The sequence below is a fragment of the Mustela putorius genome, unplaced genomic scaffold, assembly GCF_011764305.1.
Source record: "Mustela putorius furo isolate JIRA1106 unplaced genomic scaffold, ASM1176430v1.1 tig00000196_pilon_pilon_pilon, whole genome shotgun sequence".
Lineage (NCBI taxonomy): Eukaryota > Metazoa > Chordata > Mammalia > Carnivora > Mustelidae > Mustela > Mustela putorius.
In genome coordinates, this window is record NW_025421310.1 from 9049421 (window position 1) to 9066984 (window position 17564).

Consider the following 17564-nt stretch of genomic DNA (forward strand, 5'->3'; position numbering starts at 1 on the left):
CCATAAAAAAGAAGGAAATCTTGCCATTTGCAACAAAATGAATGGATCTAGAGGATACAATACTAAGTGAAATATGTCAGCCAGAGAAAGACAAACACCTTATGATTTTACCCATATGTGGAATTTAAGGAAAAAAACAAGTGAACAAAGCGGTAAGAGACAAACAAAAAAGCAGACTCTTAGAGAGAAGAAACTGATAATTGCCAGAAAGAAGGTGGATAGGAGGATGGGTTAAATAGATAAGGGAGTTAAGAGCAACTTATCTTGATGAGCAGAGAAATACATAGAATTGTTGAATCACTATATTGTGTACCCAAAATGAACATAACACTGTATGTTAATTACACTTCAATAGGAAAAAAAAAGAATCAGAGTCAAGGTCTTAAAAAATTAGGGGATATTCCATTTTGCCATCACTTTAGAAACTGGAAAGTAATAATAAATGGCCACAGCCAGTGTCAGTGATTGACTGGATTACCCAAAAAAAAAAAAAAAAAAGTGAAAACAAAAGCTTTAGGAAAATAAACGCAGTGATAGTATCTAGTAACTAAAGAAAAATATGAATTAGCAAAACCATGAAGGAAATTACTTGAAGCAGACTTAAGTTATGACCTGGTTTGGGTTGGAAATCATGTAGCATGTTAAAAAAGATATTTTCTTGTTAATCAAATGACCTTTAAGAAGGGAGCTCAGGGGCACCTGGATGGCTCCGTCAGTTAACCATCCAACTCTTGATGTTTGCTCAGGTCATGATCTCAGGTTGTGATATTAAGCCTTGTGTCAGGCTGTGGAGCCTACTTAAAATTCTCTCTCTACCCCACTCCCCTTCAAAAACGAAGAAACCTCAGCAAGTAGAAAACATGCCAGGATAGGGAGAAATTTAAAATGTGTAGTTGTGTTGAGCTGAAAAAGAACCTAAATTTTTTAAAAAGATGGAGAGAAGATGATTCCTGTTCTCACACACAAAACGTGAAGTCATAGGCTGCTACCACGAAGAAGATAAAATACATCGAAAGAAAGCAGACTGTATTAAGAGAGAAGCCAATTAGGATATATGAGAGAAAGGAAAGAGATTAATTCATGGGAATAGAGGAAGCTTTTCAGAGTTATGAGAACTGAGAAGAAAATGAAAACAGAAGTAGGGAGAGAGAACCTCCAGGGTTCTGGTGGGAAAGTGGGGGAGGGGAGCCACGGAACAACATAAGTGCACAGAAAAACCAGGTTATCATGGAGACAAAGCATCCAAGGTGGGGTTAGATATTATGGAAGGAAATTATTATTTCCTAGTAAGGCAGGTAAGGAAAGTAGTAAGAAGAAAGTAATGAACTTAAAGTTGTTTTCTTCCAGAGAGGCCTGGAAAGTGGAATTTCATTGCAGGAGGGGTGGTAACACAAGCAACAACACTGTGACAGTGGGTGAAGATGAGGAAGATTAGAAAATCCTAGGAGGGAGAGCCTGGCTCAGTCACTGGAGCATGCGACTCTTGATCTCAGTGTTACAAGTTCAAGGCCCATGCTGGGTGTTTAAAATACCCATGCTGGATATTGAAAAACAAAAATCCTTAAAAAAAAACTCAAAAAGGGGAGCCTGGGTTGATCAGTAGGTTGAGCATCCGACTCTTGATTTTGGCTCAGGTCATGATCTTAGGTTGTGGGATCGAAACCTGCGTTAAGATCCTGTTTTCAGCAGGGAGTCTGCTTGACAATTCTCTCTGCCTCTGCCTCTTCCTGCTCATGCACACTTTCTCTCTAAAAATAAAGAAATAAATCTTTCTAAAAAATAATAAGAGGAACGCCTGGGTGGCTCAGTGGGTTAAGACTCTGCCTTTGGCTTGGGTCATGATCTCAGGGTCCTGGTATCAAGCCCTGCATTGGGCTCTCTGCTCGGCAGGGAGCCTGCTTCCCCCTCTCTCTCTTCCTGCCTCTCTGCCTACGCGTGATCTCTCTCTCTGTCAAATAAATAAACAAAATCTTTTAAAAAAATAAATAAATAAACAGGGATCCAAACTCAAAAGAAAAAAAAAAGAGCATATTTTCCTCTAAACTTGAACAATGTTAAAGAATTCTCATATGAGAAGAGACATACAGTGACGGCTGCTGATGTTTCCTGACACAGTCACAGTCTTGATGCCTTCTCTGAATGACCTAACATTACTGAGCAGCCCACCTTGCCAGTTCTCACTCACCTGGGCAGATCTGACTGTGCATTTCATCTTCTCTTGTCCAAAATTCTCCTCGCTCCAACTTGGAGAGTGCATCTGGTTTGCTGGCGTGATACCCTGTTCGTGAGAAAAGACAGAAGACTCAGGGGACTGGGGTACATCAAGAAGGGATAATGTTATATTTTAGGAACTAAACGGGTTTCATATCTGTAACATCAAGGCTTTTCTCTCAGAAGATGGGACATTATACACTCTTGTCTAAGGCAAGAGAAGGATCTGAGGATCTCCCATCTCAGAGTATTAAAGAGTTAAGTAGCTGAGAAAGAAAGAGCCACTGGCAGAGCGCCTGTGAGTCTCACAGGGGAGCTGTCCTCACCCACTGACACCAGGTTCCTATAATTTTCCAACATCATGTCCCGGTACAGGTCCTTCTGAGCAGGGGCCAGGAGCTGCCACTCCTCCCAGGTGAAGTCCACAGCCACATCATCAAAAGTCAGGAATTCCTGTTATAACACAGATATGTTTAATGAAGTGATATTCTTGTGGTGATATGGAAAAAACAGATAAAGGAAGTTATTCTGCTCATTTCACTATATAGGAAATGGTGGTTTTTATTCTTTAATACATTGTGATAGAAAAAATCTTGTATATTATGTCATGTACAATCTTCTTTCATTCAATGAATTTGAAAATTTAAGGAAATTTCTATAGTATGTATCACAAAATCCTCTTGCTAGTGTAGGAATCTATAATCTATATATATTTGAGAGCCTCTTTGCCAATACTGAACTACATAACACTTATAAGCAGACAAATAGTACAGATTTCTAAATGCACCATAAGCATTCGAGCTAACACCAAAACCAGCAATGAAGAGACTGCAGATAAGACAATACATACTTATTTCAGTGGTTAATAAACAAAAGAAACTGTATAAAACATGTACAAAGCAAAAGGATTAACAGATGACTAAGCAAAATTTTTTTGAAAAACTATAAAGAACATATTTATGGACACATATGTAAAAAGACAAACATATATGTATGTGTGCATATCATTAGGCAGGGTTAATACCGGAACAGATACAATGAAGAAACCGCTGTAGGAAACACATTTTTACATTTATAAGTAGTAGGGGCAGTTAAGGACCTCACCGACAACAATACCTCTCTGAAAAACCATCAGAGACCCATGTCAACTTCAGACCTACCTGCCATGAAATATTAACATCCCTCAAGGAACCAGTCTGTTTTCTCCTCACACTTGATGCCTGTGATATTGTGATATAAGTTTGTATTTCGTATTCATCTCTGGTTCTTTGCACAAGGTCTCCTAAAGCCCTGGAATTTCCTAAGTGGTTGAGGTGGGAAGGGCATCTTGCATTACGTATAATAAGCTCCTTTCAACCATACCTGAATATATATTAATGAGGTAACACTAGTGGGACCCTAGATACCCTAAGGATATGGCTGGTTGCTAGGGAAACCAACCTACTGATTACAGGGCTGGAACTTTCAGCCCCACCCCAGCTGTCCAGGGAGGGAGAGGGACTGGAGATTGAGATAATCATTAATGGCCAGTGATTTAATCAATTGCCCCTAAATGATGAAACCTCCATAAAAAAACCAACATTCCAAGGGACACTTGGGTGGCTCAGTGGGCTAGGCATCTGACTTTGGCTCAGATCATGATCTCAGGGTTCTGGTATGAGCCCCGCATCGGGTCCACTCAGTGGGGAGTCTGTTTTTCCCTCTCCCTCTGTACCCCCTACCTTGTGTACATATGCACATGCTCTCTCTCTCTCAAATAAATATTTAAAAACAACAACAACAACAACAACACTGACTCATACTACACTACAGGGCTCAGAGAAGTTCCAGGTTGGTGAGCATATAAAGGTGCTGGGAGGGTGGCTTATTTCAAGAAGGCATGGAAGGTCCTTGCTCCTTCTCCCATACTTTGCTCTGGGCTTCTCTTCCATTTGCCTGTTTCAACCTTCTATCCTTTATAATAAATTGGTAAATGTGAGGTAAAGTATTTTCCTGAATTATGTGAGTCACTGTAGTGAATTATCAAAACCAACAAAGGGATTGTGGGAACGGCCTATTTGTAGTCAAGTCAGAAGTACGAGTACTCTGGGCACCAAATTCTTGGCATCTGACATGAGGGCACACTTGTGGAGTAGGACAGGAAATCCATGCAGTCAGTGTCAAAATTGAATCAAACTGTAGACAGGTGGTATCTGGAGAGTTGGAGAACTGGTCATTTGTGCACAAAAACACATGTTTGGTGTCAGAAGTGTTGGCAATAGACATATGACAGTAATGCCTACCATGTAACTTACCAAGATTCTCTTGTGATGATTGTCAGAGATATTTGCAGCAAACTGACAGCTCATGTGATCTATAGGGTCTTACACAGTCACATTTATTCATTCCAACATGAATCACAAAGTATGAATCCTATGAAAAATAGGTTCCTGATCCTACTTTGCCCAGTTTTCTCCAGATCCTGCTATTCTCAATTTAAACTTTTCTTTTTAATTGCACTGATCTTTTTTTTAGTCAATTTCTACAAATCCATTAGGAAATAAAGGAAAGAATAAAAGAGCTCAAAAGTCACCTGGGCCTGGATCATCATCTTTTGATTTGGGGAAATGGCTGCTAGCTCGGATCCTCTGTCTTTAGCTCTTCCAGATCAGCTCTAAATTTCTGTTCAAAAATCTCAGTCTCCAGTCAATGGTTTCCCCAGAAATTATGTCATCTAAGTCTTGGAGTCTTCTCCTCCCTTTTCCCTTGATTTGTCTAGTTCCTGGAGAGCCAGCACCTAGAGGTTGAAAAACAAATTACTCTGAGTGGCACATTCTCTTTAGGCCCAGATGTTGTCACTGTTGCTGTGTATTCGCCTTATACCAAGGCCCCAAAAGATCTGTCTTTTTATTAAGCACTCTGGGCCAAGAAAACATAAAATTCAGAATGTTTGGGAAGCACCTTTCTTCTGTAGAGTGGAAGCACTACGACTATCAGAGGGAATGTGGGACAGAGACCCAAAAGAGTGTGATACCCAGTGGCAGAGAACTCCTTAGGTGGATTCATTTTAATACAGACAGTTAAGGTGTACACATTTTAATTTTTAAATTAATTTATTTATTTACTTATAGAAAAAGAGGGAGCAACTGTGAGCACAAGAGGGGCAGAGGGAGAGGGAGAGAGAGAATCACAAGCAGGATCCATGCACAGAACCGAACCCAACAGAGGACTCAGTCTCATTAACCCTGAGATCACAACCTGAGCCAAAACCAAGAGTTGGATGCTTAACCAACTGAGCCACCCAGGCGCCCCATTATCTTTTAAATCAGGCATGTCCATCCCCCTCTTCAAAAGTCTTCTTACATCCCAGGCTGCATACATTTTGATTTTGAGAACATCGTGCTAAGCAAATATTAAGCAGGGTCTTATTTAATTTCTCATTACCATCCACTTCTTGATACTTTGTAGAGAATTATAAGTATAAACCTATATAGGATGGTCAGCAAAAATATTCTTTAGAAATAGAACTGAAATAAAGACATTTTCAGGCAAAAGCAGAGAGAATTGTTCATCAGAAAACTTGTGTCACAGCAAACATGAATGTTCTTCAAGCAAAAGGAAAGGATCCACCAACATAAGCAGAGGAGCAAGCGGTCAAGAGAAACAAAACTGGTAAGAGTTTAAGTCTAACTTAGTACCACATGGGGATGCCTGGGTGGCTCAGTCGGTTAAGTGACTGCCTTTGGCTCAGGTCTCGATCCCGGGATCAAGTCCTGCAGGTGGGGGGGGGGGGTTCCTTGTTCAGCGGGAAGCTTGCTTCTCCCTCTGCCTGCCACTGCCCCTGCTTTTGCTCTATCTATCTCGGTCTCTGACAAATAAATAAGTAAAATCTTTTTTTAAACAAAGGCCAGGGACGCCTGGGTGGCTCAGTTGGTTGGACGACTGCCTTCGGCTCAGGTCATGATCCTGGAGTCCTGGGATCGAGTCCCACATCAGGCTCCCAGCTCCATGGAGAGTATGCTTCTCTCTCTGACCTTCTCCTCGTTCATGCTCTCTCTCACTGTCTCTCTCTCAAGTAAATAAATAAAATCTTTAAAAAAAAATTAAAAAAATTTAAAAAGGCCAATTATAAATATTCACCTAATATGTCTATATACCTCTTTAGTCAGATGACTGGTTACAACATTTAAATAGAAAAAGTATATATCATCATTTTTTTTAAATTTTTAAGGATTTTATTTATTTATTTGTCAGAGAGAGAGTGCCAGCACAAGCAGGGGGAGCAGCAGGCAGCAGTCAGAGGGAGAAGTAGGCTCTTCGCTGAGCAAGGAGCCTGATGCTGGACTTGATCACTGGGATCATGACTTGAACTGAACGCAGACGCTTAACCAACTAAGCCACCCAGCTGTCCTTTTACCATCATAAACCACACAGAGGTCAAGGTCAGAGTTAAAGAACAGGACATTTCATGGGAATAATCTAACATTCAATTTAACATTCAAAGTATTGCTGGTAAACTAAAAATCTATTAAGAATTTCTGAAAAGGAAATACTGGCAATAGTGTAGTATTTGATAGGACATTTAGTTTCTTCATTATAGATTCCATAAGAGCACTTACGTTTTAAATCAGAAAATTATCAGCATTCTATAATTAAAATTGTGTTGCTAGATCATTAATGTAAGCTCATAGCTTTAAAAGTTTTCATATTTCCTGTACCCCTGAAGCAAATAACACATTATATGTTAATACAAAAAATAAAAAATAAATAAATAAAATAACGAGGAAAAAAAGTTTTCATACTTAAAAGAATAAAGACAGAGCAACAAGGGGGAGGCAGGGAGAGAGCAAATTAAATTTTACAAAGCACAAAACCATAAATATGGGGAAATCATCAGCCTTCTTATTCAAATATACTAGATTCCTGCCATCACAGATCACCATTTTAGGTATTTTACTTCACTGCATCTTCAAAACAACCCCTGAGGGAGATTTTGACTTCTTTTTGCTATCAGGGAAGCAGACATAGGTCACATCAATCACACAGTGGACTGAAAAATCAGATTCATTTCAGGAGTGCCTGGGTGGTTCAGTCAGTTAAGTGTCTGTCTTCGGTTCAGGTCATGATCCTGGAGTTCTGGAATTGAGCCTCTTGTCAGGCTCCCAGCTCAGTGGGGAGTCTGCTTCTCCCTCTCTTTTTGTCCCCACTCCCAGCTTGTGCTCTCTCTCACCGTCTCTCTCAAATAAATGAATAAAATCTTTAAAAAATTAATAAAAACAAGATTCATTCATTCCAAAATGCACTTTCATTCCACTTCATAGCAGGTCAAGACTATCTGTAAATAAGAAATCTGTCCATTAAGTAAACAAAGGAAACAAGTAAAAAGCTATTAGAACTCTATTAGTCATGTAATTCCAGAGGCATTTAGAGTAACCATACAGGACGGCAGCTGTCTTTAGAATGCACGGAAACCAACAGAAGGCTGACTCAAGATGTGTCCGGGTGGCTCAGGCGGTTAGGCTTCTAACTCTTGATTTTAGCTCAGGTCATGATCTCAGGGTTGTGAGATGGAACCAGTCTCGGGCTCTGTGCTGGTCATAGAGCCTGCGTAGAATTCTCTCTCTCTCCCTCCACCTCTCCCTACCTATAACAAAAAAGACTGCTTCATGAACTGGAGTTCTGGAATTGAGGATGGACAGAGAGTTAGATAACTGGTAGAGCTAGTCTAGTAGGACATTAATGGTAGAATCTAGGTGGTAGGTGTATGGATGGATACTTTAACATTCTTCTGATATTTCTGTATGTTTGAAAATTTTCCATGCTAAAATATTAGGTGGAGAGAAAGATACTGCAATAAGAATTTCGTAGCATGGCTAAGTAGCAAGTAGATATTTAAAGTTAATTGATATTTTATATTCTAGAAAATTATAAGGAAAAGGGAGTCAGATAGGAATAACACGCTTACAACTGCGATTAAAAAAAAAAAAAAAGTCCACATTGGAGATGAAAGGCAGGGGAACAAATCCATGAGTAAATGTATAATCGTGAAATGTCCCCAAAATGATACCTAAACATTTCAAACATTGCACCTTTATACAAATATACGCAAACACTGACTACAAATCCTGCATTAAATTAATCCTGCATTAAAATCATTTGTAAATGTTTATTACATGAAATAAGGGAACAGAGAAAATCATTTTACCATTTACATAATTTATCTGGATTATCAATATTAAGCACATAACATGGAAGCCTCAAACTGGAATGTACTAAAATTTAGACAAGGGTTATCCCTTGGGAATACAACTTAATGACAAGAGATGTTATTTTGCTTGTGTCAGACGGAGTCTGAAAAGAAATATCCCAGAGGAATGTGCAGAAATCTTGCAGGACAAAGGAGAAAAGGCTGCATCTTAAACAGGAAACCGCTATGAGGTACGCGGCATCATTCATCTCGCCAGAAACTTTGAAGTTCGACAGTAAGGGTTGATGTTGGGGGCCAAAACTAGAGCTTAAGACCTGGGGCTACGGGGCAGAAGGGGGAGGCAAAGGCATCTCGCGTCAGTGGCAGCAGCCAAGCCCCAGGCCTCCAGGCGCAGCCCATTCTCCAGCAGCGGCGCGGACGCTCGGGGCAGCATCCCCGAACCCCGTGAACCCCACAGATCCCTGCACGTGAACCCCGAAACAGGCTTCATCTTCGAGCCCCGAACCAAATGCGCACCACATGCAGCCGTCCCGGACAGTCACCACCCTCCGGCTAGCCATCTCCGAGCCCCAGAGAGTAAACGGCCCCCAGATGGGCCCTCGGCCCCAGGTCGCTTTTCCCCAGAGATCTTCAACCACGAGCCGCGAGAGCGACTCCGGACTGGGGCGAGGGGCGCCACAAGCGCACACGACACACAGCGGTACACCCACCCACGCCCTCCTCCAGCTGGAATCCCCGCTGCGTCATCCCAGGCGGACGCCGACCGCCACTACTCAGCCATCGCCCACGAACAGCCCCAGACACTGACTTGATTTTCGCCACACACCACCACGACCGGCCGGCGCCTGAACTTACTTCGCCGAACTTCGTCCGCGTGGCTCGGCACTGCCGGACGGTGGCCAACACGGGTCTGAGGCATTTGTTAGAGAAAACGCAACTGGATCCCGGCTTTTCCGCTGCGGCAACATGGCCGCGCCCGGGCCGTCCCCCCCCCCATGGGAGCGGCCATCTTAGATCACGGTCGTACGGGCCGCCGAGGGGTCCCTTCAGTGCCCGCGAGCAGAGACCGTTGGGAAAGTGGAAGCGCACTGGTGTCTCTAGGCTGAAGCTTAAACCGGGCAAAAACGGCGCGGCGGAAATCCCTTTCAGTGAGCCGACCGGAAAATTAAACTTAGCTGGCTCGTTGGCACTACCCCGTTAAAAGAAAGTGGAGGTATCTGTCCAGCACAGAACTCACTTGGGGAACCCATCTACGGAAGCCTCCACCGAGTTTCTAGCAAAAATGGGTTTGAAGAGACTTTTGTACAAAGCAGAAGTTCTGGGCGCACAGGGATGGTGGCCACTGGGAAATAAAAGCGTCGGAACGAGCCAGTTAGGCTTGGGGGCAAGTAATGGGGGAAAAGGCCACGGCAAGTCATAAAAGGTCAGTGCCCCGGGCGAAAGCTAACCCGAGGACGCAGGCGGATCTTTCCGTGGGTCCAGAGAGGAAGACAGGCTTTGAGGACCAAAGGCCAGAAATAGGGAAGATTGGAGGGAAAGGCCTATGCATGTGAAATTGCCAACTATATTCCAGTTTAATGTATCAACCCATTCCACCATCCATGTATGAGAGCCACTCTCCACGTCCTATTATAAGAGGAATAGGAAAAAGACCAACTAATTTTTTAAATAGCTCAATAACAAGCCGCTTATTTTTAAAAATTGCAAATATCCGATTTTTTTAAAGTGCATCTAATATTCAAATAAGTGCAAAATGAACAGGAAGCAAAAATATGTTAAGCCTTAATATTCATAAAGGCTGAACAATGAATAACATTCAGAGTGGGGAGGCCATGCAATAAAGACACTCTTGTGCTAAGTCTTATTTTTCTCATCTGCATAGGTAAATTGTCCACCACACATGGCTTTGAGTGAACTGAGATGTTACTATCTTGCTTATCATAGTTGGAAGTTTAAAATGCACGTTTAATATTAGGTATTTGATGTGTTTAGTCAGGATTCAGACGAGCATATCAACCAATAAAATGTTTCTGGAGTACAATCCTGCAATTATCCAACTTAAAACTTTTCATTTCTTTGAGCCAGCAATTAATTTCAGGGATTCAGTAGAAATTTATTTTTTTGAGAAAATGTACAAGATTATGGCACCAATTTTAAGGAAATAACAAATACAAATTTGTTATGCAAATATACTTCTCTTCCATCTCTATATGCACTTTGGGATAGCATTCCTTCCTAGTGACTCTGACCAGTGTTTCCAATAGGACAAATAACAGGATAGAACTAGACTTGCTCCGTGAGGTATAGTCTGTCTATCTCCTGGAGCTCTTCTAACACATTAGAATAGAGCCCAGGCTAGCCTGTTGCAGCATGAGAGGCTGTGAAAGACCCCATCAATTCCATCGGAGGCTTAGAGGTATTTAAAAAAAAAAAAAAAAAGCCATCTCATTCATACAGGCTCTGTCCAAACAGCCCTACGAGACAATCCAACCCTAGACCCACACAAAAGAATTAGTAAATGTTTGTCTTTAGACATTAACTTTTAGGAAAGTAATTTTGTAATGCAAAAGTAACTAATACCAATATGAATGTGCCTCAGTAGGTAATTCGTTAAATAAATCATAAATGAACATGCAGACATAGAAAGAATGAAGGACACGGTAAGTTTGGTGCAGCCACTATGGAAAACAGTATGGAGTTTCCTCAAAAAATTAAAAATAAAACCACCATATGATTCAATAATTCTGCTTGAACGTACCCAAAGGAAATGAAATCACTATCTCAAAAAGACAGTTGTTCTCCCATGCTCATTGCAGCATTATTTACAATACCCATGGCATCAAAAAACTGTGTCCTATACAAATGAATGGGGCTTGATCCCATGACCCATGAGATCATGATCTGAGCCAAACCAAGAGTCAGATGCTTAACTGACAGCCATCTGGGTCCCCAGAAGAAGACTTTCTTTATAATATTTTCTTTTTCCTAACTTACTTTAAGAAGATAGTATATAACACATATACAAACTATGCGTTAATGGACTGTTCATGTTAGCGGTAAGGCTTCCAGTCAACAGCAGGCTATTAGTAGTTACCTTAAGTGCACTAAACAAGTATTTCACACACCACCTGTGAGAATATAAAACAGCACAGCCGCACTGGAAGAGAGTAGTTTCTTTTAAAGCTATACACAACTTACCATACATCCCAACAATCATACACCTGAATTTATTGTAGCGAAACGAAAATTTATGCTCACACAAAACCGTGTATGCGGATTTCATACCATCTTTACAACAGCTGAAACCAGGAGATCTCTTCCAAGAATGAAGTGAAAAACAAACTGGTCATCTAGTATGTTTATTACTCACTAATAAAAATAAAACAACCATCCATTAACTCATGTAAGTCTTCAGAGCAATTTGCCAAATGACAAAAACATGAAAAGTTTACATATGTTCTACTAATAAAAAATTATAAATTTGTATATAGTCAATAATGTAATAATTTTTATGAAAAATATAAAATTATGTCAATAAATATAACATATAAAATATTTTAAATCCAGTTGTAAAAATGATTTTTGTAACAAAATTATACAACTATCTTGATGGAGAACAGAAGTGGTTGTGAGAGGTAGGTATGGATAAAGGGTATAAGCATAAAAAGGCTCAATAAGGGAATCTGTATTGGTTATAGTTTTACATGATGGTTGTGGTAGTAGTACATGAATCTGTGTATGTAATAAAACTTCTTAGAATTAAAACATTAAAAAAAAAAACATGAAAATCTAATGAAATCCAAAAAAGGTTAAGGGCTTAGCTAACAGTATACTACCAAGTCATTTTCCTGGATTCAATAACAAGACGTGGCTTACGTAAATGTTTTTACTGGGAGACGTGAGGTAAAGGATACTAGGGAACTCTCTGGACTATTTTGCAAATTCTTATAAGTTAAAATGATTTCAAATTAAACATTTTACAAAAATAACTCGGAAGGTGGTTTTATAAAATATTTGGTCATATTTATAAATTCAGTTAAGCAAGTACAAATACTTGTTATTTTATAAATGTAAAACATTATTTCCTTTTAAACTACTTCAATTTGCTATATTTACAATTAAGTTTAGAGCCCAAGAGAGGTAAAAACAAATCATATAATACAGGATAGTCCTAGAATACTCCCTAGGACACTCTGCATTATATATAACAATAAATATTCATCAGTAATGAGGAAAGCAGATGACTTTTTGAAACTATGAAATTAAGGCCACCAAAAAAGGGTTTCAAAGTATCATCTGAAAATGTACATCAGATGAATTATCTGATGTATAATGAGGTCAGACTTGACATTTAAAACATTTAAAAAGTCAGACTTAACATTTAAAACATTAAAAACATTTAAAAGCATTCCGACATTTATCACTTTCACAGGACGTCATTCCTTCATGAGTTCTGGTATTTGACTAGAGGTGCTCCACATTTAGCATGCTCATGAAGTTTTCATTTCTATATGATCTCCTGACAAAATGAAGCCAACTGTGTCACTGATATCCTGCCATATATATACTGTCCTCCAGTGTGGACTCTGACCCTCAGTGAGGTCTTCTTTCTGGGTGAAAGCTTTCCCATGATTATCATACAATTTTTTTTAATTGTATTTCTATGAACAATAAGCTCACTGATGCTTTATGATGATCCCTGATAATAAAATCTACCTTCCCCCTGAAGGCCCTCCTATTCTCTGCCTACACATAATTTGCCTCAGTGTATACTTTTCAGAATATAATGAAGCTAAAAGTTTTGCCCAAGGTATCGTCACATTGAATGTATCGGAGTTTTCTCAACATGTTTTCACTGACAGAAAATATGAGGTAAGGATCATTGAAGGCACAACAAATTCACCGTAGCCACCAGATTTACCTCCTGGACAAGTTCTTTAATCTCCTCAGGGCACATATCTAAAAACTGGCAGTACCATGGTTACATTCCAATCTGATGTTTAATGAAGTCTTGGTTGCCAAAGAAGGCATTTTCATAGTCATCACATTCATAGGGCTTCAGGAGTTCACTCATAAGTAATGAGCTGTGATTCTGTGTTAAAAGGATTTCCAACTTGACTGAATCTACCCATTTCTCTTGTGTGCATTTTCTTATGTTTAACAAGGTTTGACAAGTGGGAGAAGGCTTTCTCACAATCGCTGCATCCATAGGGTCTCTCTCCTGTATGAGTTCTTTGATGGACGTTAAGTACTGACTTTGTGGTGAAGGCTTTTCCACATTCACGGCACTCATAGGGTTTCTCTCCTGTGTGAATTCTCTGATGGGTAATGAGACCGTATTTGTGAGAATAGGATTTTCCACACTCAGTACACACAAAGGGAGTCTTTCCAGTATGACACCGCTCATGTTGTATGAGGCATATCTTCTGGCTGAAGGCTTTCCCACACTCACTGCATTCGTAGGGTTTCTCTCCCGTGTGAGTCCGCTGATGTATAATGAGGGTGCGCTTTGTAGTGAAGCCTTTTCCACATTCATTACATAAGTAAGATTTCTCTCCTGTGTGAGTTCGCTGATGTATAATGAGGGTGCGCTTGGTGGTGAAGCCTTTTCCACATTCGCCACACATGTAAGATTTTTCCCCAGTATGAGATCGCTGATGTACGATGAGGTTACTCTTCACTGTGAAACCTTTTCCACATTCATTGCATATATAAGGTTTCTCTCCAGTATGAGTTCGCTGATGGACAACAAGATAGCGCTTCATGGTGAAGCCTTTTCCACATTCAGTACATATATAGGGTTTCTCCCCCGTATGAGTTCGCTGATGCACGATGAGATTGCTCTTCACCGTGAAGCCTTTTCCACATTCACTGCATACATAAGGTTTCTCTCCACTATGAGTTCGCTGATGTGCAATCAGATAGCGCTTCATGGTGAAGCCTTTTCTACACTCACTGCATGTGTAAGCTTTCTCTGCCGTTTGGGTTTGCTGAGGCAAAGTGAGACTGCTCTTCCCGTTAGAGCCTTTTCTGTATTCACTGATGATACAGACTTTGTCTTGTGTATGAGTTTTTGGATGTTTAGCAAACATGACATTTCTGAAGACGAGTTTTCCACGTGGATCACACCCATTGGGTTTCTCTCCTCTACAACCGCTCTCATGGTAAATGAGGGGAGACGTCCTGTTGCAGGCTTTCCCACCTTCGATGCATGTGTGGGGTTTCTCTATTCTAGGAGTCCTCTGATGCTTAAAGTCTTGGAATTCAGTGCTGCTATGTTTTGTGCTTTCGGGGAATTTAATTCCAGAATACAAATGTTCATGATTAGCGGGCAGAAAAGGTTCCTCTTCTCCATTAAACTCAACAGCCTTCCTTATTTCACATCTTCTCTTCTCGTTCACTAAACTTAAACTCGAGTTCAAAGCTTTTCTACATAAGTCAAACATGTGATTTTGCTTTATGGCAAAATGTATTTTGCTCGGATGAACAGTATGTCTAAATGCACTCTGCTCCCCGTACTGTTGTGCGCTCTTCAGAAACCTCCGGCTTTGAGAGAGCTCTGGCAGGTGACTATCAAACTCCCCGAATCCTAGGAAAACAAGACAGTAACAAATTCTCATGAGGACAGTATGGAATAAAAGTGTTTTAAAGATGCTGTGGTGGGGGTGGCTCTTTATTGTTGACGATTTTAAAAGAAAATTATAAAGATTAAGACGAAATAAATATCAGATCCAAGAAGAGATAAGGAGCATATTCAGAGCTAAATGCCCACAAAAGATAAAGAGTTCTCATCTGGGGAAAGGAATATGTGGGGGAGCTGATTAGGTATCCTCAGACACCTGTGACACCTTGTGTTAAAGACTAGAAGATCACTTCACCACTCCCCTTCACGGTACTCACTCACCTAGATGGGTTCTATCCCGGATTTCATCCTTTGTTATCGATGGTTCACCTCTGGTTTCCAGCTTGGACAATGCATGTGGTTTGGTAGCCTGACCCCCTGTTCGTGAGAAATGACAAAAGACTTAGATGCAGTGACTTGGGGTAAAGTAGGTTGAGACGAGAAAACATTACATTTTATAGACAAAACAATTTCTCATATGCAAAGTAAAAGCTCTCTTTCAGGATAGAAAAGATTATACTCCTCTGTTTAGGGTCAAGAGAGGGGACTCTTCTGAAGACCGTAATGACTGCAAAGCTACTTTTTTTTTTTTTTAAAGATTTTATTTATTTATTTGACAGAGAGAGATCACAAGTAGGCAGAGAGGCAGGCAGAGAGAGGAGGAAGCAGGCTTCCCTGCTGAGCAGAGAGCCCGATGCGGGACTCAATCCCAGAACTCTGAGATCATGACCTGAGCCGAAGGCAGCGGCTTAACCCACTGAGCCACCCAGGCGCCCATGACTGCAAAGCTATCTTTGAGGGATAGAGGAAAAGCCAGTGACTGAGCACATCTAAATGACACAGAAAGCTGTCCTCACCCACTGACAACAGGTTGCTGTAGTTCTCCAACATCACGTCCCGATACAGGTCCTTCTGAGCGGCGCCCAGGAGCTGCCACTCCTCCCAGGTGAAGTCCACGGCCACATCCTCCAGTGTCAGTGATTCCTGTAATAACACGCTCCTATTTAATATGATGTGAATTACTTTTGCTAATATGGAAGAAGCATGAGGAAGGCTATTCTAATCACCATATAGCCTCAACTATATATGTTTTTTTCTTTTTAGGGCACCTGGGTGGCTCAGTGGGTTAAGCCGCTGCCTTCGGCTCAGGTCATGATCTCAGGGTCCTGGGATCAAGTCCCGCATCGGGGCTCTCTGCTCAGCAGAGAGCCTGCTTCCCCCTCTCTCTCTGCCTATCTCTCGGCCGACTTGTGATCTCTCTCTGTCAAATAAATAAATAAAATCTTTAAAAAAAAAAAAAAAGAAAAGAAAAGAAAAAGAAAGAAAAGAAATTTCAGGAGACCCAAGTGGCATAAAATCTTGAATCCCCCAAGAAACTGGCCTGCCTTCCCCACAGAGTCAGTGCACATCATGCAGCTTTTCATGTCTCTCTGGTTATGATGTCTCTTAGAGATATCAGACTCAAAGTGACTGCTACCGTAACCCACAGGATGCACCAGTCACACCCGTGTTCTAACAGTAGTCCTTCAGAATGACCCCTGTGAGTAAAACATTCCTGATTTCACTTTGCCCTGCCTTTGAATTTAGAGTTTAAGTTAATTTCTCCCCAGAATCCAATAATCCCAATTTATACTAAAAGGCTGAACTGATTTTTCTCAGGTCACCAGAAACCTGTGAAAAACATACGAAAAACGTAACAAACGAAAATCACCTGGGCCTTCGTCATTTTCTTCTGTGCTCACTAAACAGTAACATGGATTCTTCTGTCTTTCATCTCTCCTGCATCTGCCACGAAGTTCTTAAGAGTCAGAAAGCTCGGTGTCTGCTTGAAGTTGTCTCTAGGAGCAATGATATCCAAGTCTAAGCACCTCTTCTTTCTTCCTTCATTCCTTCACTTGATCACTCTTGCTCTTGGGGACCTGAGACCTGTGGCTGAAGAACAAACTGACTTTGAGTGTCCATTTCCTCTGGGCCAACGTGTGATCACTGCTGCTACACACTTACCTTAAAGAACCTCGATATTTCCAACTCTGCCTCTATTTGGTGCCCCCGAGGCTTTCACACTCTAGGGCAGTAAAGAAGGGTCCTAAATGAGTGAGAGGTGTGCCTCTCCTTTGTGAAGTAGAAGCTGCATGGCTATTAAAGGCGAGGTGGGAAAGCAAAAGCAATAAAGCACGATGCCTCAGAGGCTGGTAGATTATGAATAACCACCACTTGGAACATATGGAAGGTTCCGAAGATCTGGACATTGTGTCTTTAAAAAGCATGCGTGCTCATGCCCTGCTCTGAAAGTCTTTATATGCCCCATGGGTACACACACTTCAGTGTGAAGACTGGTGTACCAAGCAAATCACAGCCTGTCTGTCTTATCCCACTTTGTGCGCTAAATGATTAACCTTGCCCAACAGAGGCTTGGCTTTTGCCCTTAGTTTCTAGGAGGAAACTTCTAAGTCCTTGGGATATCCTGCATGATAAGAGTGTCTCTGCTCACATGTGAGGCTTGGGCCATGCAGGGCAGTCTATTCTAATAAAATGATTTATGGG

At 41.0% G+C, this 17564-nt stretch overlaps 1 protein-coding gene across 5 annotated transcripts in view; it reads right to left on the bottom strand.

Annotated features, from left to right (window-relative positions):
• Positions 1-17564, bottom strand: part of LOC101678888 (zinc finger protein 432) — a 71321-nt gene that overhangs the window by 25314 nt on the left and 28443 nt on the right. Inside the window, exons 1-4 of one of the 5 annotated variants that reach the window (XM_004781908.3) lie at positions 9254-9369; positions 4784-4987; positions 2538-2664; positions 2186-2278 (exon numbers count right to left, since the gene is read on the bottom strand). In XM_004781908.3, coding sequence (XP_004781965.1) covers positions 2186-2278; positions 2538-2664; positions 4784-4801 — 238 coding nt within the window. In that variant the 5' untranslated portion in view covers positions 4802-4987; positions 9254-9369. Of the gene's footprint in view, positions 1-2185; positions 2279-2537; positions 2665-4783; positions 4988-9206; positions 14988-15302; positions 15399-15877; positions 16005-16731; positions 16953-17564 lie in introns of those variants that run through there. The other 4 variants (XM_045077381.1, XM_045077383.1, XM_013050689.2 and 1 more) reach the window with 4 other exon arrangements.